Raw genomic sequence first — 23,994 nt, 5'->3', positions numbered from 1 at the left:
ACACAGACAATACAAGTCTGCGCGAGACGTTTGGGGAAGGTTACCGTAATGACTGGAAAATTGTGCAGAGGAAAAACGGTAAAATGAACTGCTGTGGGCGCCGGTCGGGGCACATGGGCACCGCGGCCAATGTGGCCGTCTGGGCATATAATTTTTCGAGGGGCACAAGGCCAAAGAGAGGGGCAACGACGGCCATGGCCGCCGTGGCCGCCGTGAAATTCCTGCCCTGGTGGCATCTACAGGAAAATATACAGCATCGTTTTACAAACGTAAATTCATGGGCCGTTTACCTGTAGAAATGTATGTGTTTACCTGCTTATTGCTCTGGTTCAGAGCTTCTGTTAAAATGCCTACATTGATCTTGTCGAATGTAGTTTTATTTCTGAAAAAGTGAATGTCAGCATTGCATTCTGGGTGGCAAATTGCAATTTTTACAGTATGGCCCCAAATGGGAGAGCCGTCTAGATTAAGAGGATCTGTGTCATGCTGTACAACCTATAGTAGGTCTCCCTGCTGAACAGGCAGTAGGCATGTAACAATATATAGCGATATATCGATATTATATCCCGACGATATGTATCGATTTATTAAAAATAAAAATAGATTTTCAAAAAAAAAATAAGATTTTTAGGGGGGCTAGTGTGTGATATGAAATGTGAGCTGTAATCATATTCCATCATATTCACGTGCTTTTGGAGAGAAATGAGACAGACTACTACTTTCAGTAGTAGAGGCCTGCAGAGGGGAGCTGTATGTGTCTGACTGTGCCCAGGTGATGGTCGTTAATTGATGCTCTTTAATACATCAAGGAAGGCAATTATGTTTGCAATGTAGTTAAATACAAATTGTAAAAAAAAAAAGCTTGGGGGGGAAGATAAATCAATCATTTATTTGGAAAATAATTGTGTTGAAAATATTGTGAAAAATCGTATCGTGAACCTCATATCGTGATACGTATCGTATCGTGAGTTGAGTGTATTGTTACATGCTTAACAGGCAGCCAGACCAACCTGTAGGATTCGCTAGTCTGACTGGCTTCCACAGACAACTGTGTTTGTTGCCAGAGGCATCGCAGTTGATAATTCAAAACCATATAGTCCCCGCACGGTGGCGGGCAGGAACCATATTTCCCAGTGCAGCCCAGACATTGTAATGTAATTTATGATGTGAGATTATTACTCTCCTTAGGTAAACGTAGCCAGACAAAAACAAAAACACACCATGACTTGCATTTGTTGGAGGCATCATGTTACAGTTGATCCACCTTTGACAGATCTAGTCTATCCAGCATGACACTTTAAGCCTTCATAAGTGTTCTAATGTCCGGTTTACTCAAGTCAGTACGGAAGATCACGGTACTTCTGAATAAAAACAAACAGAGTGGGATTAGTTATGGAAGGTTTTAAAGATGTTTAGACCATGCAGAAAGAAGCCTGCTCTTCCTCCTTAGCCTTTTTATTGCAAGGTCTCAAGTAAGCTAAGCAGGTTAGCCTGCCCCAGGCCGGTCATCCAAACCTATCTTTAGCCCATGCTAGCGAGTGAATGGAAGCTAGCGCCCGACTTATCTCCGCTGCTGTCATCGAGGCTGCCAGTATTTTTAGGGGACAGCAGCAGCTGCAAAAGCATTTAACGGTTCTTCCATGAACAATGACACTTGGGGTGTCTGAGGGACTGATCGAGCGCCACAGAGTTCGGGGAACCACTGGAAAGTCGTTGAACAAGGAAGCTGGAAGCTGAACGTGTTTTTTTGTTGACTGTTGACAGTTGACTGAACCGACTGTGTCAAGATGTACGGAGTACAAAGCACTCTGGACCTTTGAGGAGAGTGTTTGGTTGATAGTCTGAAAGTGACTTGGGACATTACTCAGCTTTTTGGAGATGGTGACTTTGCCTCCTCGGCTCGAGGGGAGATCGCGAGTGAAGGAATGTATGTTGACGATGGTTCCTGGGTACTGAAGCGAGGTAGGTCATGTGAGGGGTATGCTGCACCGCTTCACGGGGGTCAGGGGTCATTCCAATTAAACCAGATGAGTAAACACAGGGGTTAATCTCCTTGCTTTAAACCTCCAGGGGGAATATATTCAAGCCACTTTCAACGCATTGTCCAAAACAATTTAATACAATGTGTGGCCATGTGAGAAATGATTTTCACCACATGTGTCCAAATGAAATCCTGACACTAAAATAGCCTATATGATATCACTGATAACCAACTGGAGAGTGAGATGTAAATGCATGTTTGAGTTCATTTTATTGCAATAAAGCCAAAGCAATTAGAACATTGCTGATATTTACAGTAAAACCCATAACAAACTTTAGTGCAACAGTGAACACAGTCTTATGGGGTACAACCTAACGTGAATGTTTCATTCGAAACACATATAGATATCGAAGGGCTTACTGAAAAACAAGAATGCTATGATTGTAAATACTTAACGCTATATTACTTTAAAGCTTTTTGAAAGCTTATAAACAAAAGTGCAGTTCATCATTCTGTGAGGTAAATTAATATATCAGCGAGATAGGAGGACAAACCAAGGGGGTGTTTGTAACACCAACAAGGATCCCAAAGCCAATGCAGATGATGGACGACACAGATTGAACAACACGTTCAACCCTTATTATATTCCTTGAGACCACTTCTCATCCGAGGGGACAGAATTTTATCACTGTATGTGAGCTGTCCCAAAATACATAAACTAGCCTGATGGATGACTTCTGGCGTGGTGGCAATACCTTTAGCTGCTACAGCCAAATATGAGAAGCAAAACCACAACATAATGTGGACCAATTAGCAAAAATGCTAATAGAATTTAAACCGAAATGAAAAGTAAAATATAAAATAAAACCAATAGAGCATAGCGCTGGGAACTTTGAATAAGGGATGATGGCTCGATCCAGCTGCTCTGTATCTGGAAATCAAAACCAACAGGAGGAAAACCCAATTTTAACGTTGACATTTTGAGATGGAATGCTATACCAGGGCTGCCAACAAAGGGTGTGAGGGAGGCATAGCATATTTCGACTGCAAGGTCTCTTGGGTGGGCATGCTGAGGGCTCTAGTCTGTGTGTTTGTGTGTGAGCACGCGGGTTTCTGGGCGTTCTTTGTGATACCTGACACACACACACACACACACACGCACACACACAGACGCACACACGCACGCACGCACGCACGCAAGCACGCACGCACGCACGCACGCACACACACACACACACACACACACACACTCACTCTCCCTCGCAGAGAGAGTCTTTATTTAGGGAGTACTATATTAAGCTCTTTCCCATTGAAATACAGCACCAGCTGTGTTGGCAGTGGGTTGTGCGGCTGCTGTTGCAAGACCATGTTGCCCCTCCACGGCTAGCCTGTGTGTGGCTCTCTCTCACACGCTAGGCTAGGCTACACGGCTAATTCAATTACAAGCAATGATCATACCGTGTCCATTTGCACTCAAAACATGTGTGGGGGCGTATAGTGGGTGGTAGGGGGAGGGGTACTTAGACATATAATACAGTACAGCAGTGCTTCCAAACTTTTTCATGTCAAGGACCCCCAAGTTGGCACTAATTATCCCTAGGACCCCCATTTGAAAAGACATGCCAGGGACCCCCCATAAGAGAAGATTTTTACGGCTCTAGCAGTGATTCTCAACCCGTTTAATTTCAAGGACCCCCAGTTTGACATGGATTATTTTACGGACCCCCATTTAATGGCATTTCTATCTCTGGGACCCCGATTTATATTGTAAAATCAATGTTAATTTAACTCTGAGAGTGTACAAATGGACCCTACGGGTCCATTTGGTTCCATTTGTACACTCTCAGAGTTACAGATCCATAAGGTTCCAAACTATTATTTAGCTGGGGGACCCCCTGGAACTCCCTCAAGGACCCCTGGGGGTCCCCGGACCCCACTTTGGGAACCACTGGCATAGGGAGAAAAGAAAGAATTTTAATGTCTCTGTGGGGACATTAGTTTGGGTTTCTCTGTGGGGACATTAGTTTGGGTTTCTCTGTGGGGACATTAGTTTGGGTGTCTCTGTGGGGACATTAGTTTGGGTTTCTCTGTGGGGACATTAGTTTGGGTTTCTCTGTGGGGACATTAGTTTGGGTGTCTCTGTGGGGACATTAGTTTGGGTTTCTCTGTGGGGACATTAGTTTGGGTTTCTCTGTGGGGACATTAGTTTGGGTTTCTCTGTGGGGACATTAGTTTGGCCACAGAGCTATCGAGGACACACTGTGGGGACATTAGTTTGGGTGTCTCTGTGGGGACATTAGTTTGGGTTTCTCTGTGGGGACATTAGTTTGGGTTTCTCTGTGGGGACATTAGTTTGGGTTTCTCTGTGGGGACATTAGTTTGGGTGTCTCTGTGGGGACATTAGTTTGGGTTTCTCTGTGGGGACATTAGTTTGGGTTTCTCTGTGGGGACATTAGTTTGGGTTTCTCTGTGGGGACATTAGTTTGGGTTTCTCTGTGGGGACATTAGTTTGGCCACAGAGCTATCGAGGACACACTGTGGGGACATTAGTTTGGCCACAGAGCTATCGAGGACACACTGTGGGGACATTAGTTTGGCCACAGAGCTATCGAGGACACACTGTGGGGACATTAGTTTGGCCACAGAGCTATCGAGGACACACTGTGGGGACATTAGTTTGGCCACAGAGCTATCGAGGACACACTGTGGGGACATTAGTTTGGCCACAGAGCTATCGAGGACACACTGTGGGGACATTAGTTTGGCCACAGAGAGCTATCGAGGACACACTGCATAATAAGAAGGAATCTTCATTAATCATCATGTGTTGTGTGCAAGGGGACAATCAATCAGTGTGGAGCGGGTCATTATTGAGAAATAAGCCGGGTGAATCTTAGACCATAAAATGATAGCGGAGGGGTCTATAATCACCCTGAAGGGGTTTATTTATTGATCCATTGATTATCCCACTTATTACACAAGCTATTTAACGAATAAATAAATTGACCCGAAAGTAAATAACACGCAAAGGATTTCATTGCTTCCGGTAATGAAACTATTCCATTAATTTATGCCAGGTGTGTCCAAGTGTCGCCTCGGAAAACAACGGATTGATAAAATCAAATGAATGTTGTGTTATCTGCATTTCCCATTTCTCACCTCAAATGTTTTCAAAAACATTCTTGAGAGCAATAGTTACCTGTAAATGGCGTGTGTTTGTTTACATGGCTGCCATGTTGGAAGACAGCGGTGTTACTGAGTTCAGTGGCCATTAGAAGAAGAAAAATAACACACCGCTGAATGACCAATTAGAATCAATCATTCAATTGCATCCTGGTCTCTAAACTGCCTCCCCCTGGCCAGCCGGGGCGCCTGATGGAGGGGAAAGGAACTTGTTGGAATAACATGTTCCTTCCATGCGCTACGTCCAACCAGGGAAACTCCCCCCTGTCAGGTGTAAAGGAGCAACTTGGACACTCAGGCATGAAGGAAGCATGAGTTCAAGTCCGTTGCTCTCCCCAGGTTGGCGGAGGGTGTGTAGAGCCCAGGATCATTAGATAATTGACACAGGGGTGAAAAATGGGTTATGAAATCGTGGGATAAAAAAAAAAAAAAAGAATCAATCATTCAACCAAGGCGTAATAAACATATGTTATGTTACATGCAATATAAAGCGTTCAATAAATGATGTCCACATTTAATACATAACCTCTTTTGTACTTTCACATCAGATACAAGATGGAAGCTGCTTGTACAGTATGTTGTACAGTATGTTGTATTGACATTCATCTATTATTTCCTTTGTTCAGGACGTTGCGCGGTGCAGAAGTTTGGTGGCCTTGCCCCAGCGTGTGAGAGTGACTGCCTCTGCTCCTCCTGGCCTGCCTAAGGGTGAGGTGACTGCCTCTGCTCCTCCTGGCCTGCCTAAGGGTGAGGTGACTGCCTCTGCTCCTCCTGGCCTGCCTAAGGGTGAGGTGACTGCCTCTGCTCCTCCGGGCCTGCCTAAGGGTGAGGTGAGGCTGGGCCCCAGCGTGTGAGAGTGACTGCCTCTGCTCCTCCGGGCCTGCCTAAGGGTGAGGTGACTGCCTCTGCTCCTCCTGGCCTGCCTAAGGGTGAGGTGACTGCCTCTGCTCCTCCGGGCCTGCCTAAGGGTGAGGTGACTGCCTCTGCTCCTCCTGGCCTGCCTGAGGGTGAGGTGACTGCCTCTGCTCCTCCGGGCCTGCCTAAGGGTGAGGTGACTGCCTCTGCTCCTCCGGGCCTGCCTAAGGGTGAGGTGACTGCCTCTGCTCCATCCTGGCCTGCAGCCTAAGGGTGAGGTGACTGCCTCTGCTCCTCCGGGCCTGCCTAAGGGTGAGGTGACTGCCTCTGCTCCTCCTGGCCTGCCTAAGGGTGAGGTGACTGCCTCTGCTCCTCCTGGCCTGCCTAAGGGTGAGGTGACTGCCTCTGCTCCTTCGGGCCTGCCTAAGGGTGAGGTGAGGCTGGCAAAGACGCAGAGATGGATGTGTTCGGCGGGGCGCCTCGTTTCCTGGCCTATCCGCGGACCGTGGTGGCGCAGAGCGGCACCGACGCCGTCCTCAAGTGTCAAATCGGCGGAGACCCGAGGCCCACCGTCATATGGGAGCGGAACAATGAAAAGATCGATCCCCAGGAACGGTATAGAGTCTTTGAGGACGGAAATGTTTACAATCTCATAATCTCATCGGTGACGACGGAGGACAGTGGCCAGTACATATGCAAAGCCAAGAACAGCATCGGGGAGACCTACGCGGCGGCCACGTTGAAGGTGGAAGGCGAGGCGCTGGAGTTGGAGCTACGAGAGGAGAACAAGCCCCGGTTCCTCATCAAGCCCCTCTCTACCCGCGTCGGCCGCGGGGAAGACGCCGTCTTCTCGTGCAAGCTGTGGGGGAACCCTCGGCCCGAGGTCGTCTGGGAAAAGGACGGCAGGAAACTTAACGAGATTTTCGAGAGCACGCATTTCAGCGTCAGCTACCAGGACGGCGGATGGTTCCAGCTCAAGATCTTCAAGACGCGCGCGCCCGACGGCGGGGTGTACACGTGCAAAGCCAGGAATGAATTTGGGGAAGGGCTCGCGGGGGCCGTGTTGCTCGTAGACGCGGGCCCGGGACACGAGAATGATGAAGGGAACCGTAACGGTTACACAAACGGCCACTGGAAGGCCAACCAGGCCAAACAGAGGGGCGGCAGGCAGATGTTCAACCGCCTCAAGGAAGACACCGTGACCAAATCGACAAAGGTTAAGATGTTCGCGGTGACGGAGGGCAAGCACGCCAAATTCCGCTGCTTTGTGACTGGGAAACCCAAACCCGAGATCATTTGGAGGAAAGACGGCAGGCTGATTTTGTCTGGGAGGCGTTATTTGTTGTACGAGGACAGGGAAGGCTACTTCACGCTAAAAGTACTGTACTGTAAACAGAAAGACAATGGAGTGTACGTGTGTGCTGCGTCCAATACTGCGGGACAAACCCTCAGTGCCGTACACCTCTCTGTCAAGGGTAAGTGCACACATTCTTCTCTGGCATTATTGATAAAAAATAAATTGATAAAAAAAATGTTTTAATATTTTCATCCCACGATTTTGCAACCCATTTTTCACCCCTGTGTCAATTATCTAATGTGATCCTGGGCTCTACACACCCTCCAGAAACCTAGTCCCCATATATGGGGGACATGGGGAGAGCAACAGACTCATGCTTCCTTCATGCCTGAGTGTCCAAGTTGCTCCTTTTCCAATTTCCATGGATCTTTCAGTGAGGCTTAGTATATCTTGTGTTAGATTGATTGATTGATTAAGATTTGTTATCACATGGTTTCTCATGGTTACAATGCAAAGTGAAAGTTTGTCTGTCGTGGGCCAGTCCTATACGCACGGATGCCCCTGCCTGACTGACTGACTGCCTGCCTGTCTGACTGCCTGACTGACTGACTGACTGACTGCCTGCCTGCCTGACTGACTGACTGACTGACTGACTGACTGACTGACTGCCTGCCTGCCTGCCTGCCTGCCTGCCTGCCTGCCTGACTGACTGACTGACTGCCTGCCTGACTGATGAGATGGTTGGCCAACAATGAACTGCCAATTGCAGTCAGAGCAGTCATCCCTCCAGTATATGGGATGGGGAAAAAAAGCTGTGGTGCCTTGTCTGGGAACAATCACTTTTTCATTTTCTGATTACATTTTAAGTTTTTAACATCAAATAGCCTATAGCATATAAATAGGCTATATCTATACTGTAGGCCTAATAGGTCATACACTGCAACAAATAATGCCACAGACGAATAACAGTCCAAGTCCACACTATTTATCCATAATGTATAAATGATAGATAAGGGGTCAGGAGGACAACAAGGCCTTTTCGTGGAGGGGTCAGAATGACATTTGGACTTAGACTGTTTTTCGTCTGTGGTACTATAATGAAAATGTTGGGGAATAATCATATAATCGTATTTTATCAACCTTTTGGGATTCTTATCATCACACAGTAAGCCCTATTTCCCCAACCATACAATAACGGATGTCATTGCATATAAAAATGGCAATTAAATCAAATATTGTTTTTACAGACAAAACTCGTTTTACACCATCAGTCAATAGGATTAGTTAAAAATGGCCATGCTAACAAGCTAATTAGATGCAAGTGTAAACAGCAACCATCTGCTAACTCAAGAGCAATCTAAGAGAAATCCAATCCCCATGTCCCCGGGACGATTCATTAACATCTTAATTATCTGAAATTTGACCTCAGATATATTCATCCAACTATCTGGCTAGGCCAAGTTTTTCAGCTGTTTTTCAGAGGTGCAATGCCCTGGCCGACGGGCCGTACCAACGTCTGTGGACTCACTTAGCTTGAGGTGCAATGCCGTGGCCGACTGGCCGTACCAACGTCTGTGGACTCACTCAGCTTGTGAAAGGTCTAGGGGCGCACATGTGATCCAAGTCTCTGGGGGATGGGATCAGATTTCTCACATGGCCCTGCAGGGAAAAGTCCAAATTTATGGGCCGCGGTGGCCGAACGGTTTGCGGAGCGGTCTTGTTATCGGAAGGTCGCCAGTTCGAATCCCCGGACCGGCACGTTAAAATTACCACCGCTGAAGTGCCCTTGAGCAAGGCATTGAACCCCTACCATGAAATGTTCTATGAGCAGGGCCTGGCTGTAAACAAGCATCTCGAGCTTAGTCCATTCACCCTGGGTAAACAAAGAACTTTGCTTTGCATTTCCCTGATAGCAAGTATTGTCTGAAATTCAGGAAAATCAACACAGTAGGCTACATCTCATTAAAACAATTGCTAGCGTATTAAATCAGCGGTCGAGATCATGGATTTCACAATGCCACGCCAGACTTCCCGTTCCTTCATTGCCATCCCCAGTTCCTGCTTACTGATGCATGTGTCCCTATAGCGATGACATCAGGGAACGACAGATTACCTCTGGTCTGTTTTGAGGCAGCTTTCCAGAGAAGAAGGGAAGATATAACCTCCTGATCGGGGTGCATACTTAGTTTAGACTAGTCATTGGTTAGACATGGGTTAAGGTTAGGTTTAGGTGTGCTGCTGATCAGCTCTGTAGCAGTGGCCAGCAGTGTTCTTCTGGATCGGACTAGTGTAGAAACACAGGAAGGTTGCCATATATTAGAGAAGTTGATGGGGGGCTACCGTGGCTCTTCCAGTTCCAAGAGAGATTTTGCACTCTCTTAGAAGGCGGGTGTAAGTGCCATCCAGCCGTTTCTCTAATTTCTTTGAAAGTGTCCATGTCTCGGAGCCATAGAGTAGCCATAGAGATGGTTGTCCTAAATATTTGTTTTACTTTGAACCTTACAGTACCTAAGCTGGGATGACCAGATCTTATGCATGTCATTGCAGGCTGACCAGGCCATAGCCTACCCTTCCTAGTTTGAAAGTCCTTTTGGGAAGAAGATATATATGAACTCAAACCCGAACCCAAATACTAGTACGTAGTCATCGACCTGCTTCAAAAGGAGTGTTGTTAAGTGTTAATAATAACGTGGTTATTTTATTTTTTATTCCGTTTTTGTCTCGTTGAGATAAAGGCCAGCACAGTTGGAGGCCTGCTCAAGAGACTGAAGCAGAGCCTGAGCGTATTCCAATGATTGACTGATAAGCGCAATGTCATCAGCGAAGTCAGTGTCGGTATTTAGCAGGATGACGAGAGCTTCTCCTATAGGGTTTAGTTGGTAGCCCTTATCATTGATATACTGTAGTATCAACTGACGTACGAAGAACAGAGAAACGGGGAAAGTATTAAGATGTTGATATTGATTTTGTATTCATCTTTTGGGCCCCAAATCATGCCATAGAAAGCACTAGTGCATCTATTCAAAACACAGAGGTTTTTTGACTGGGGGGCCATATTTTGACAGCAGCTGCCTGTCATAATTTCACCCCCCTCCCTATCTAATTATTGGACAGTATTAAGATGCACCCCAACTATGGCACCCCATCTTTAAGAAAATACTAATCGTCTTTCTTCACCCTCCCAATGACTGATTGTGGGGGTTAGCAGAGTACTTGTAGAGAGGCTGGGGGATTGGGAATTGTTGTTTTGCACAACAACATAGTCATTTATTTCATTATGTCTGCCCATGATACGTTTGTTACCTCTGAGTCACTGACACTAAAATCTGATGTTTTAATTTAATTTTTTTCTATGAACCTGTGACTTGACATCCATACTGTTATAAAACCAAAATACTAATCGTCAAACCTTGACCATACTATGTACCCCCCCCCCCCCCCCCCCCCCCCCCCCCCCCCCCCCCCAGAGCCACCGGTGCGGTTCAAACAGCCACTGATTGACCTGGAGGTTTGGGAGCGGGACCTGGCGGTTCTGGAGTGTGAGGTTCCAGAGGACTCGGTCCCCATCACGTGGTACCTGGAGGACCGGCGTCTCCAACCCGGGGCCAAGTACGGAATGGAGGAGTGGGGAACAAAACGACGGCTGACCATCCGTGACATCGGCGTGGACGACGACGGTATTTACCTCTGTGAGATGCCCGACGGGGGGAGGAGCATTGCAGAGGTGGCTGTGAAAGGTAAACTCATTCATCTGGGCCGTATTCTTTGAGACTATACAGCTCCATCTCACTGAATTAGAATATTTTGTAAAAGTTAATTTTCTTCTGTAATATAATTCAAAAAGTGAAACGTTCATATATTCTCCATTTATTGTGCATAAAGTGAAGTATTTAAAACCTTTTTTTGGTTTTAATCTTGATGATTATGGCGTACAGCTCATGAAAATCAAAAAATCCTATCTCAATGAATTGAGAGAAATTTCATCAATGGGGCGTGGCATGGAGGTGATCAGCCTGTGGCACTGTTGGGGTGTTATGGAAGCCCAGGTTTGCTTTGATAACAGCCGTAAATTAATTTGTATTGTTCAGTCTCATGCCTCACGCCTTCCTCTTGACAATACAAATCTCTGTGGGGTTCAGGTCAGGCCAGTTGGCTGGTCAGTTAAGCACAGTAATACCATGGTCAGTACACCAGTTACTAGTAGTTTTGGCTCTGTGGGCAGGTGCCAAATCGAGCTGGAAAGGAAAATTAGCATCTCCATGAAACTTGTCAACATACTTCAGTTACTCTGATTTTGGGAGGTGTAGTCCAGACTCTATATGTGACTACATTTGACTGAGGGACTGCCATTGGATTTTTTTCCATATGAAAGCAGGGAATCATAGCTTCAAATTGACATATTGGTTGTTCAGTTTGACCCACCAGTTTTGGAGATATGGCTTATAGAGTAATGTCTTGCAGAGAAACAGCGAGTTGAGAAAACAGGCTTGAAAGGTTCACTTCTGTGGTCTCTAACATTACACCTAGCTACATGTTTGGGCATTTATTTCATATTTACATGTCGATTTCAGCTCTGACATTTATTTCAGACATGCTCTAGTATGTGAAGAGTCTGCATGTGCTATAAACTCATTTTGAAAAAAGATATAATAATAATACATTTCTCCTGTGGTGAAAAGCTGGAATTTGCGCGATGGCAGTCTCTCAGTCAAATCTGGTCACATATAGTATTCGGAGATGGTGAAATTGTCTGGCTACGCGAGACTGCCAACACACTCACGTGACGTCGACACCCTTCCCATTCACACTAGTATGTGCGATTCGCACATACGGGGACCGGGGTGCATACTTAGTTTAGACTAGTCATTGGTTAGACATGGGTTAAGGTTAGGTTTAGGTGTGTTGCCCCGTGGGAGGTTAGGTTTAGGGTGGGGTTTTGAGAGGTTGTAGTTGTAGGACTAATGACTGGTCTAACCAATGACTAGTCTAAACTACAGTAAGTACTGCACCCGCACATACTAGGGTTAGGCCATAATAGGTCACTGTAGCTAAAATAATAGATGAACAGATCAATAATAATGAGTTATGATATTAACTTAATTCTTGTGAAATTATATAGTAGCACAGCTAGTACACTCTGACTACCGGTCTTGTTGAACAAGATGGGTCAAGAGTGGTGGTGGTGAAGGTGGTCTTGTTGGTGTTGTGGTGGGGGTCTTACAACTGACATCATCTGTACAGAATGTGGGCAGAGGGTTATTATGCAACATGGCCACATGTGTTTGACATGGAGGAGTGGAGGAGGGCCAGCAGGCAGCAACAGGTGACAGGTCACCATAACCCCAGGCACAGTCTGAAGGCCATTAACATTTAAATGACCGCAATATGCAGACGACAGTATCACAGGTACACAAGCAACACACAGAGAGTTGCTATGGTGCTTTTCCACTGCATGGTCTCAGCTCAATTTGACTCAGTCTGCGCTCCACTCACTTTACTGTAGCTTCCCACTACAGATGGGACCCTCTGTCCTGTATGCAGTGGCCGCTGCTGTTCATTGGTGCAATGTGTCGATCATCGCGGCTGCCACATTAGCAGTGGTTCCCAAACTTTTTCTTGTCAAGGACCCCCAAATTGACATTTTTAGCCCACGGACCCCCCATTTGAAAACATATGCCAGTGGCCCCGATAAGGGAGGATTTGTACGGCTCTAGCAGTGATTCCAAAACGTATTAATTTCATGGACCCCCAGTTTCACACGTGTTCCCCGATTTAATGGTATTTCCATCTCTGGTACCCCAATTTATATTGTAAAACTCTGAGAGTGTACAAATGGAACCAAATTTGTACCATTTGTACACACTCTGAGTTACAGACCCATAAGGGTCTGTTCCAGGTACCCCCTGGAACTCCCTCAAGTACCCCTAGGGGTCCCGGACCCGGACCCCACTTTGGGTACCACTGTCCTAACACACGTATGGTATGCCCCATGTATGTCTATTGTCTATTGAAGCAGGAACGTCTTTAAAACAAATCATCGTGACTCACTGATTTCTCAACCGACGCAATTTGGTTTGTTACAAATGTTTTTTTGATTGATTGATTGAAGAATTTATTAACAGTTTGCAGAATTACAGTACATTTCAAGCACAAACTCAATACAAAGACTGTTAACTGTGAGTGGACGACCCAATTAAGCATTACACACACTTGTTTCCAATAGGGTCCACCATGTTCAAATCATCAAAACATTTAGAGACGTACAAATAGACACTTCTATAGACAGAACAGGAATTCATCATAAAGGAGGTAAAAAGGGAAAAGAAACATATACAGTGAGGGGAAAAAAAGGGGTGGGCGGTGGGGGGGATTCACGTTCAGCTCCGTTAATTTGTTTGTTTTCCTTGGAGGAGCTGCGTTGGGTCCCCAAGTCGGCTCCGTGGCCGTACCTTGAGTTGGCTGTGTGGCCGTGACCGTCTCTTGTGTTGTCCTTGCGTTGGGTCCCCAAGTCGGCTCAGTGGCCATACCTTGAGTTGGCTGTGTGGCCGAGACCGTCTCTTTGTTGTCCTTGCGTTCGTGTTTGAGGGATTCCGATTTTACAGGGGCCAGTTTCGAATTGTAGTCATGTTCATGTAGTTTATGTTATGATACAGGATATTTTGTTTAATAACACTGAGAGTTTATATGATTCTTTTATATTTTTGCATTGGTCTCCTACGTATATAAAGCCGTGGACACTGACTAGGCTGTGTCGAGGCTGCATGTGGGGTGAGTCATTGAAAAGTGTGAAGTATTCCTTTAAAGCAGCACTATGTAGTTTGGGGTATCATTGGCCACTTTGGACACACACCGTCTTTGACTTCATTACCCATGAGTCTCTGTAAGCATGTCCACCGAGGGCGTGCTGTGTGATTGGCGAGTCTTCGCTTTGACTGCCTTGGTGCCTTATTGGCAAAATGCCAGGATGAAACTCATGGTCTCCCCTATACAGTACATAGTAATACTGTACAGTCAAACCCCTAGCAGGGACCCCCCCTGAGTCTACTCTATACATTTATGGAAGGATGATTGTTATTGCTTAAACATGTAACTTTATAATTTTGTGCGACATAATATGCTATATATAGTTGCATAGTGCTGCTTTAAAACCCATTCTGGTCGGGAACCCCTTTTGGTGTTAGCATTATGTTATGCTTTAGCTATTGAAAAATAGCAGATCTACAAGCTCATAGCACGCCACCGAGTGGCGTGGCTACGAGCTTGTAGGTCAGCTATTTTTTTTAAATCGTTGCCTCAAAAAATGTGCCTCAAATCTTTCCGAAAATTGTCATGATTTAGAAGATTTTTTTTTAAATTTCGACATCAGGCCTAAATGGGTTAATTGGACAATACAACAGTGAACATTTATTTTTATTTTTATATATAATTCAGAGCGAACGTTTTTAACTCAAATCATTGCTTCTGAGGGGTTCCTGGAACAACATATTTTCAGATGGGGGTCGGCGACCAATTACATATATTTTTGGGATCCTTGACATGAAATATTGAGCACCACTGATAAACATGAGGTATTTCAGAAAACTGTCAGAATTTAGAAGACATTTTTTAAATTTCGACGTCAGGCCTAAATGGGTTAAAGGGGCATTCCACTCATTTTCAACATTTTACTATGTCATTAATATACCTTAGAGCTGTTGTGTGGAAATAATAAAAAAGTCCCCCCATTCTGTCTTTCCTAGAACTAGAGGTCTGAAAAAAATCATTAACATGGTGAAACACATCTTGATGATGTCATCAAGATGTGTTTCACCATGTTAATGATTTTTTTCATAATTACAGTTCTAGGAAACACAGAATGAGGGGACTTTTTATTATTTCCACACAACAGCTCTAAGGTATATTAATGACATAGTAAAATGTTGAAAATGAGTGGAATGCCCCTTTAACTGCTTCAAGCCTCCTGTGAATGTCTTTTTCTTCCATGGCTGCTGAACAGGCACGATTATGCGGAAGCTTCCACGTAAAGTGGACGTGTTGGAGGGGGAGAACGCTGCGTTCTGTGTTGAGGTGGAGGAGGAGGAGATGGACATCCACTGGTACAAAGACGGCGTGGAGCTGCGTGAAACCCACCAGACCATCCTCAAGTCCTTTGGCAGAACTCACATCCTGGTGTTTGTCAACACCATGCCTCAAGACGCCGGCCTGGTCACGTTCTTCGTGGGCAGATCCAAGACCTCGTCTCAGCTGAGAGTGAAAGGTACAGTATGGTGTTGGTTAAAAGGGTGAAAGGTGTGAGTCAGGCCTAAGGGTGCACTCACACGGTTAATGCAATTCTCGTGCTCGTTGGATCAATGCTGTGTTGTGTCATGGCCGCCCAATGTATTTCCAATGGAGGTCACATGGTTTGACACAACATTGTGTTGTGTGAGGGGGAGGGGTGCAGCGAATGCCTCACACCTTCGCATCTAGCATACAACATTGTTGGATGCTAGATGTAAACAAAGGGTTTGTTTACATCTTGCCCCAATGCATTTCCAATGGAAGTCACATGGTTTGACACAACATTTTTGTATCTTACAAAAACAAGACTTTTGCTTGGATCTAGAGCAACACCTAGGCCTGACTCACACGTGTACAACAGATTGTTGTATAGCTGATGCATGAGACTTGTTTACTGATGCAAGCTCGCAATGCAATTCCAATGGAAGTCACATGGTTTGACACAACATTGTGTTGTGTGAGGGGGAGGGGTGCAGCGAATGCCTCACACCTTCGCATCTAGCATACAACATTGTTGGATGCTAGATGTAAACAAAGGGTTTGTTTACATCTTGCCCCAATGCATTTCCAATGGAAGTCACATGGTTTGACACAACATTTTTGTTGTACGGCTTTCGGCTGTGTTTCGACTGCCCCCCTCCCCCCTCATACAACAAATATGTGTCAAACCATGTGACTTCCATTGGAATTGCATTGTGAGCTTGCATCAGTAAACAAGTCTCATGCATCAGCTATACATCAATCTGTTGTACACGTGTGAGTCAGGCCTAGGTGTTGCTCTAGATCCAAGCAAAAGTCTTGTTTTTGTTTTTGCATGTGCAACAACAACTGACCATGAGGCATTTTGTCTCCTTTTGCTCCTCCTCCAGCGGCCAGGCACTGTCCGCCCGCGTGCCCAGTGGGCGTTCAGATCAACACGGAGCGCGCCAACGCCGTCCTGTTCTCCTGGGTTCCTGCTCCGGAGTCCCGGAAGAACCCCCCGTCCGGATACGTGGTCGAGAGGCAGGAGGTGGGCACCGGCTCACAGGAGTGGCTCCAGTGCCTGACCACCGACTCCGCCACGTCCGTGGAGATCCTGGGCGACAGCGTCCCGTGCGAGGCCGACTATCGCTTTCGCATCTGCAGCGTGAACAAATACGGCAGAAGCAACAACGTAGAGTTCCCGAGAACAGTTCACCTAGGTAAGAACAGTTCACCTAGGTAAGAACAGTTCACCTAGGTAAGAACAGTTCACCTAGGTAAGAACAGTTCACCTCGGTAAGATACTGAACAGTTCACCTAGGTAAGATACTGTCCAGTTCACCTAGGTAAGATACTGTCAGTGAACAGTTCACCTAGTGAACAGTTCACCTAGGTAAGATACTGTCCAGTTTGTATTAAGAACAGTTCACCTAGGTAAGATACTGTCCAGTTTTTATTAAGACAGTTCACCTAGGTAAGATACTGTCCAGTTCTTATTAAGAACAGTTCACCTAGGTAAGATACTGTCCAGTTTGTATTAAGAACAGTTCACCTAGGTAAGATACGAACAGTTCACCTAGGTAAGAACAGTTCACCTAGGTAAGATACGAACAGTTCACCTAGGTAAGATACGAACAGTTCACCTAGGTAAGAACAGTTCACCTAGGTAAGAACAGTTCACCTCGGTAAGATACTGTCCAGTTAGGGGTTAGGTAGAACAGTTCACCTAGGTAAGATACTGTCCAGTTAGGGGTTAGGTAGAACAGTTCACCTAGGTAAGATACTGTCCAGTTAGGGGTTAGGCGCGATTCATACTCCTATTTTAGAGCCGAATAAAAGTCGGTTCGGCTCTGTATAGCCTACAATGTGACGTCATTTTTGAGGTTCGGGGGGGCGGGCACCGTCCTAAAGTCGGCTCTTCGGTGCTACAGAAAATTTCTGACGAGCCGAAATCATTTCGGCACTACAGCGCCGAAACAGCGGTAAAATAGGAGTATGAATCGGCCCTTAGGTAGAACAGTTCACCTCGGTAAGATACTGTCCAGTTAGGGGTTAGGTAGAACAGTTCACCTCGGTAAGATACTGTCCAGTTAGGGGTTAGGTAGAACAGTTCACCTAGGTAAGATACTGTCCAGTTAGGGGTTAGGTAGAACAGTTCACCTAGGTAAGATACTGTCCAGTTTTTATTAAGAACAGTTCACCTAGGTAAGATACTGTCCAGTTTTTATTAAGAACAGTTCACCTAGGTAAGATACTGTCCAGTTTGTATTAAGAACAGTTCACCTAGGTAAGATACTGTCCAGTTTTTATTAAGAACAGTTCACCTAGGTAAGATACTGTCCAGTTTTTATTAAGAACAGTTCACCTAGGTAAGATACTGTCCAGTTCTTATTAAGAACAGTTCACCTAGGTAAGATACTGTCCAGTTTTTATTAAGAACAGTTCACCTAGGTAAGATACTGTCCAGTTGTTATTAAGAACAGTTCACCTAGGTAAGATACTGTCCAGTTTTTATTAAGAACAGTTCACCTAGGTAAGATACTGTCCAGTTTGTATTAAGAACAGTTCACCTAGGTAAGATACTGTCCAGTTTTTATTAAGAACAGTTCACCTAGGTAAGAACAGTTCACCTAGGTAAGATACTGTCCAGTTTTTATTAAGAACAGTTCACCTAGGTAAGAACAGTTCACCTAGGTAAGATACTGTCCAGGTTTTATTAAGAACAGTTCACCTAGGTAAGAACAGTTCACCTAGGTAAGATACTGTCCAGTTTTTATTAAGAACAGTTCACCTAGGTAAGATACTGTCCAGTTTTTATTAAGAACAGTTCACCTAGGTAAGATACTGTCCAGTTTTTATTAAGAACAGTTCACCTAGGTAAGATACTGTCCAGTTCTTATTAAGAACAGTTCACCTAGGTAAGATGCTGTCCAGTTTGTATTAAGAACAGTTCACCTAGGTAAGATACTGTCCAGTTTTTATTATGAACAGTTCACCTAGGTAAGATACTGTCCAGTTTTTATTAAGAACAGTTCACCTAGGTAAGATGCTGTCCAGTTTTTATTAAGAACAGTTCACCTAGGTAAGATACTGTCCAGTTTTTATTAAGAACAGTTCACCTAGGTAAGATGCTGTCCAGTTTTTATTAAGAACAGTTCACCTAGGTAAGATACTGTCCAGTTTTTATTAAGAACAGTTCACCTAGGTAAGATACTGTCCAGTTTGTATTAAGAACAGTTCACCTAGGTAAGATACTGTCCAGTTTTTATTAAGAACAGTTCACCTAGGTAAGATACTGTCCAGTTTGTATTAAGAACAGTTCACCTAGGTAAGATACTGTCCAGTTTTTATTAAGAACAGTTCACCTAGGTAAGATACGGTCCAGTTTTTATTAAGAACAGTTCACCTAGGTAAGATACTGTCCAGTTTTTATTAAGAACAGTTCACCTAGGTAAGATACTGTCCAGTTTTTATTAAGAACAGTTCACCTAGGTAAGATACGAACAGTTCACCTAGGTAAGATACGAACAGTTCACCTAGGTAAGATACGGTCCAGTTTTTATTAAGAACAGTTCACCTAGGTAAGATACTGTCCAGTTCTTATTAAGAACAGTTCACCTAGGTAAGATACTGTCCAGTTTGTATTAAGAACAGTTCACCTAGGTAAGATACTGTCCAGTTTTTATTAAGAACAGTTCACCTAGGTAAGATACTGTCCAGTTTTTATTAAGAACAGTTCACCTAGGTAAGATACTGTCTGTTTTTATTAAGAACAGTTCACCTAGGTAAGATACTGTCCCGTTTGTATTAAGAACAGTTCACCTAGGTAAGATACTGTCCAGTTCTTATTAAGAACAGTTCACCTAGGTAAGATACTGTCCAGTTTTTATTAAGAACAGTTCACCTAGGTAAGATACTGTCCAGTTCTTATTAAGAACAGTTCACCTAGGTAAGATACTGTCCAGTTCTTATTAAGAACAGTTCACCTAGGTAAGATACTGTCCAGTTTTTATTAAGAACAGTTCACCTAGGTAAGATACTGTCCAGTTTTTATTAAGAACAGTTCACCTAGGTAAGATACTGTCCAGTTTGTATTAAGACCAGTTCACCTAGGTAAGATACTGTCCAGTTTTTATTAAGAACAGTTCACCTAGGTAAGATACTGTCCAGTTTGTATTAAGACCAGTTCACCTAGGTAAGATACTGTCCAGTTCTTATTAAGAACAGTTCACCTAGGTAAGATACTGTCCAGTTCTTATTAAGAACAGTTCACCTAGGTAAGATACTGTCCAGTTCTTATTAAGAACAGTTCACCTAGGTAAGATACTGTCCAGTTTTTATTAAGAACAGTTCACCTAGGTAAGATACTGTCCAGTTCTTATTAAGAACAGTTCACCTAGGTAAGATACTGTCCAGTTTTTATTAAGAACAGTTCACCTAGGTAAGATACTGTCCAGTTTTTATTAAGAACAGTTCACCTAGGTAAGATACTGTCCAGTTCTTATTAAGAACAGTTCACCTAGGTAAGATACTGTCCAGTTCCCAAGAACAGTTCACCTAGGTAAGATACTGTCCAGTTTTTATTCTATTAACCAATTTAGGCCTGGCGTCGAAATACAAAAAAAGTCTTCTGAAAGAATATATATTCAAAGATTTGTGCCGTATTTTCACGATTTTTCAAAAATAGCAGACCTATAAGTTCATAGCGTGCCACTTGGTGGCGCGCTATGGACTTGTAGATCTGCTATTTTTCAATAGCTAAAGTATAACATAATGCTTAGTTAAAACACTGAAAGGGGTTCCCGCCCAGAATGTGTTCATTCGAACCGCAGGGATTTCTAAATGATTCATAATAATATCGCCTTCACTACAACTATTAACCAATAGTTGTAATGATGTCTGATGTGTGGCTGGTATCTCTCCAGGCTACGGAGAGATAACTTCGCCCTGTGTTTACATAACAAATGAACAATGTCATGTTTTACCCATCATTTCCCTCTATAACCATCAGCCACTGGAGTAGTGGCGGTGCTTTAACTGCATAAGAACACTGCCCTATCGCTGTATTTTGGTGTTTTATTTATATTTATTGTTCCGTTTTGTAAAACACAAGGCAAAGTTACATATGCCTTTCACTTGTAAAATGTATCAAAGTCTACTTAGTTGACTCTCAAATGACTCAGTATGGTCAAAGTTAACAATGATTTGCAAATGGGGCGGCTGGGGCTCAGGAGGTAGAGCAGGTCGTCCAATGATCCATGGGTCGGCGGTTCGAATCCCGGCTCCTCCTGTCTACATGTCGAAGTGTCCTTGGGCAAGAAGACACTGAACCCCACATTGCCTCCAATGAGTCGGTCGGTGTGAGCTCGCCACCATTGGTGTGTGAATGTGGGAAGTGAGGACGCTGGCGTCGACTGTTCGCCGCTTCACCTCCCAATGTATGAATGAATGAACCATTGTAAAGCGCTTTGAGCACTTGTAAAGGCGCTATAAAAATGCAATTCATTATTATTATTAAATGCTATTTCACTGAGATTTTGTTTACAAACATATTCAAAATCATCATATTCAAGGAAGAGTAATATATGTATCCTCATGGCTGAATCTAAGTGCTTGTGACATCTCTTCCAGTTCCAGTTGCCAGAATCCAAGCCCCTCTACAGGACGCCTTGGTGCCAGAGGGACAAGACGCTAGCTTTTCTATCGAGCTGTCGGCGTCTGTGATCGGAACATGGTTCTTAAACGGCACTCAGCTTCAGGAGGACGACCGCTACTCCATGCGGCGGTCACGGACGCACCAATCCCTTCGCATTCGAGGGGTGCGAGACACAGACAATGGAGCCGAGATTACGTTCATTGCCTACGGTATCCGGGATTCTGCAGCACTGTACATTCAAGGTACAGTACATATTTCACTTTTGTGAGTGCCGCTATAGCCGCTCCAACCTCTGCCTTTTAAAGATTATGTCATGTTGTAACCACGTCTACGGACTTGTAATGTTTGTTTAAAGGTGTTTGTTTACAATGTTTGTTTAAAGATGGAGTGCCGTGATTTTTTTCCCACCCTAAAACATGATCATCAGGTCTTATTATAATATAAGGAGGAAGAACATTTTTTCCAAAAAGTGTACAGTATTTGTTAAAATGTTGTTTTTATGTGGGCACGCCCACCAGTTCATTAAGTATGCCTGGTTTGCCTGGTGGGTGGTGATGGGTGGTGATCCACCTGAACTGAAGCCGCACCCACAGCTGTAGTTGTATGATAAAGGGGGAGGGGTTAGGGGAGGGGCTGATAGTGTGGTGTCACTATATTACTGTTTATTTCATTGGCCCGTTTGACTGTCAAGGGTTCAGCCTCCAGGAAGAAACCCTAAATACAAATTGAATACACCATTGCACATAAAAACGACTCCAGGGTGTCTAATGAAGTACTGTCACCTCATAGACACATGGAAAACTGGAAAAATACAAAAATTGTGACACTCCATCTTTAAAGAAGTGAGCCACCCCTCACTTCACACAAGTGTGATTTCCAAGTTGTGTTCTGTAACAACTTGTGTTGTTACTTACCAGTTACCACTTGTTGCATTATAAAATGATACAATCAACAATGATGACACAACTCAATGATGACACAACTCAATGATGACACAACTCAATGATGACACAACTCAATGATGACACAACTCAAAATTAAGATGCAATTTTTTTCCCGCAGCTCCTCTCGTGAAATTTTCCTCAATGTCAGAGATGGATCGTAATAAGTTCGTAGAAGTCGGGAACCCCATTGTCCTCTACTGCGAGCTATCGGACCCCGCGGCTCCGGTCAACTGGTACAAGAACGGGGTGGAGCTACAGACGGTGGAGGGTCTTCACATCCAATCAGAAGGCACCATGAGGAGGATCGTCATCCAATCGGCAGAGTTCTCGCATTCGGGAGTATACTGCTGCGACGCCATCGACGACGTCATCAGATTCAACGTGGAAGTCGAGGGTGAGTTCTTGCAATTTCACACGTCACACGTTTGACACACGATTAGCTTTTCTGAACTGATTTCATGTTGCAATTTGAAATCTAAGTAAGCGGCGGCGGTGGCTCAGGGGTAGAGTGCCTGGATGGTAACCGCAAGGTTGCCAGTTCGAACCCGGGCTCCCCCAGAGTTACTGTCGAAGTGTCCTTGAGCAAGACACTGAACCCCTAATTGCTCCCGATGTGCTAGTTGGTGCCTTGCATGGTTTCCGCTGCCATCGGTGTATGAATGGGTGAATGTAATGCACAATCTATGTAAAGCGCCTTGGATAAAGGCGCTATATAAATGCACCATTTACCATTTACCATTTAAGTACTGTTGACATGAACAGAAAAAAAAATCCAGTCACACACACAGGCATAAATAATGAGCAGTCGTCATATCTAAATTATCCATAGCCGCACCTGTAAGATTCTCAGCCATTCCGGACGCTGACAGGAACAAGTCGGTCCACGCGGGCTGCCCCTTGGTGCTGCACTGTGGGATCTCAGAGGCCTCTGCACAAGTGCACTGGTACAAGGACGGCTCAAAGCTGCTCCCCCAGAGTGGGCTAGACATGCAATCAGAGGGCATGAGGAGGACGCTGGTAGTCCAGTCGGCAGAGTCCTTCCACTCTGGGTTGTACAGCTGCAAGACAAAAGGGGACGCCGTCACGTTCACTGTGGACGTCAAAGGTGATTTAACGTTTGGTTTTGAGCAGTTGAGCACATTAACCCTGCAGGGCATCCCCTATTTTGGGCATGTCGTTATATCGGCAACAATTCTCAAACATAGCCGCTAGTCCTACATTGCGTGAAAAGAGGAGTTAACGGGCAATTATGGGCACTGTATTTTGCCCGTAAACCTCAAGTTTAGCAGCATATACAGTTAATATACGGTAATATACAGGTGTGATGGTACAATTCGGGAGTTTACCAGAGTTTGTTGGAAAGTTTAATGGGAGTTTCCTGTAATATACACATCCGTATTTCCTGCTTTTTGCACAGTAGTTAATTTTATACACAGGGTGAAAGTAGGCAAAAACGGGCATTAAATGCCAAATGGTTTTTTCCCGGTTAATTCCCTGATTACGGGATGTTAACAGACATCTGTGGACATTTACCGAGAAAACATTATGGTACACCGGTGTTGCACAGTGAAAATAACCGATGTACAAGCTCACAAAGCGTGAGCTTGTAGAGTGGTTATTTTCAGCGCATGACAGCGTTTGGTTTAAGTGGTTAACCATTCACTCTCTCGACGCATTGCCACTAACGATGATGATATTGAGTGTTGACCTTTGCTTGTCCTCATAACTGTTTTGTCACATTTGTCATGTTAGCAAAATTTGCTAAAACAATTTGTGTTCTGCATCCCCAAGGAATTTAGCTAAACTGTCTATCAATCTTGACTTCTTGAGGTTTTGG

General features: G+C 44.5%; 1 protein-coding gene across 1 annotated transcript in view; it reads left to right on the top strand.

The window, feature by feature from the left end:
* Positions 1-1,810: 1,810 nt before the first annotated feature.
* Positions 1,811-23,994, top strand: part of obsl1b (obscurin like cytoskeletal adaptor 1b) — a gene marked incomplete at its 3' end in the record, with an annotated part of 104,075 nt that continues 81,891 nt past the window's right edge. The window contains exons 1-9 of the mRNA XM_079517852.1: positions 1,811-1,962; positions 5,791-5,877; positions 6,454-7,494; positions 10,784-11,053; positions 15,313-15,573; positions 16,466-16,777; positions 21,189-21,455; positions 22,276-22,551; positions 22,987-23,262. Coding sequence (XP_079373978.1) covers positions 6,477-7,494; positions 10,784-11,053; positions 15,313-15,573; positions 16,466-16,777; positions 21,189-21,455; positions 22,276-22,551; positions 22,987-23,262 — 2,680 coding nt within the window. The 5' untranslated portion in view covers positions 1,811-1,962; positions 5,791-5,877; positions 6,454-6,476. The remainder of the gene's footprint in view (positions 1,963-5,790; positions 5,878-6,453; positions 7,495-10,783; positions 11,054-15,312; positions 15,574-16,465; positions 16,778-21,188; positions 21,456-22,275; positions 22,552-22,986; positions 23,263-23,994) is intronic.

The sequence above is a fragment of the Electrona antarctica genome, assembly GCF_951216825.1.
Source record: "Electrona antarctica genome assembly, chromosome: 13".
NCBI lineage: Eukaryota > Metazoa > Chordata > Actinopteri > Myctophiformes > Myctophidae > Electrona > Electrona antarctica.
The sequence above is the reverse complement of the archived record's forward strand: the minus strand, read 5'-3'. Positions and strand labels throughout refer to the sequence as shown.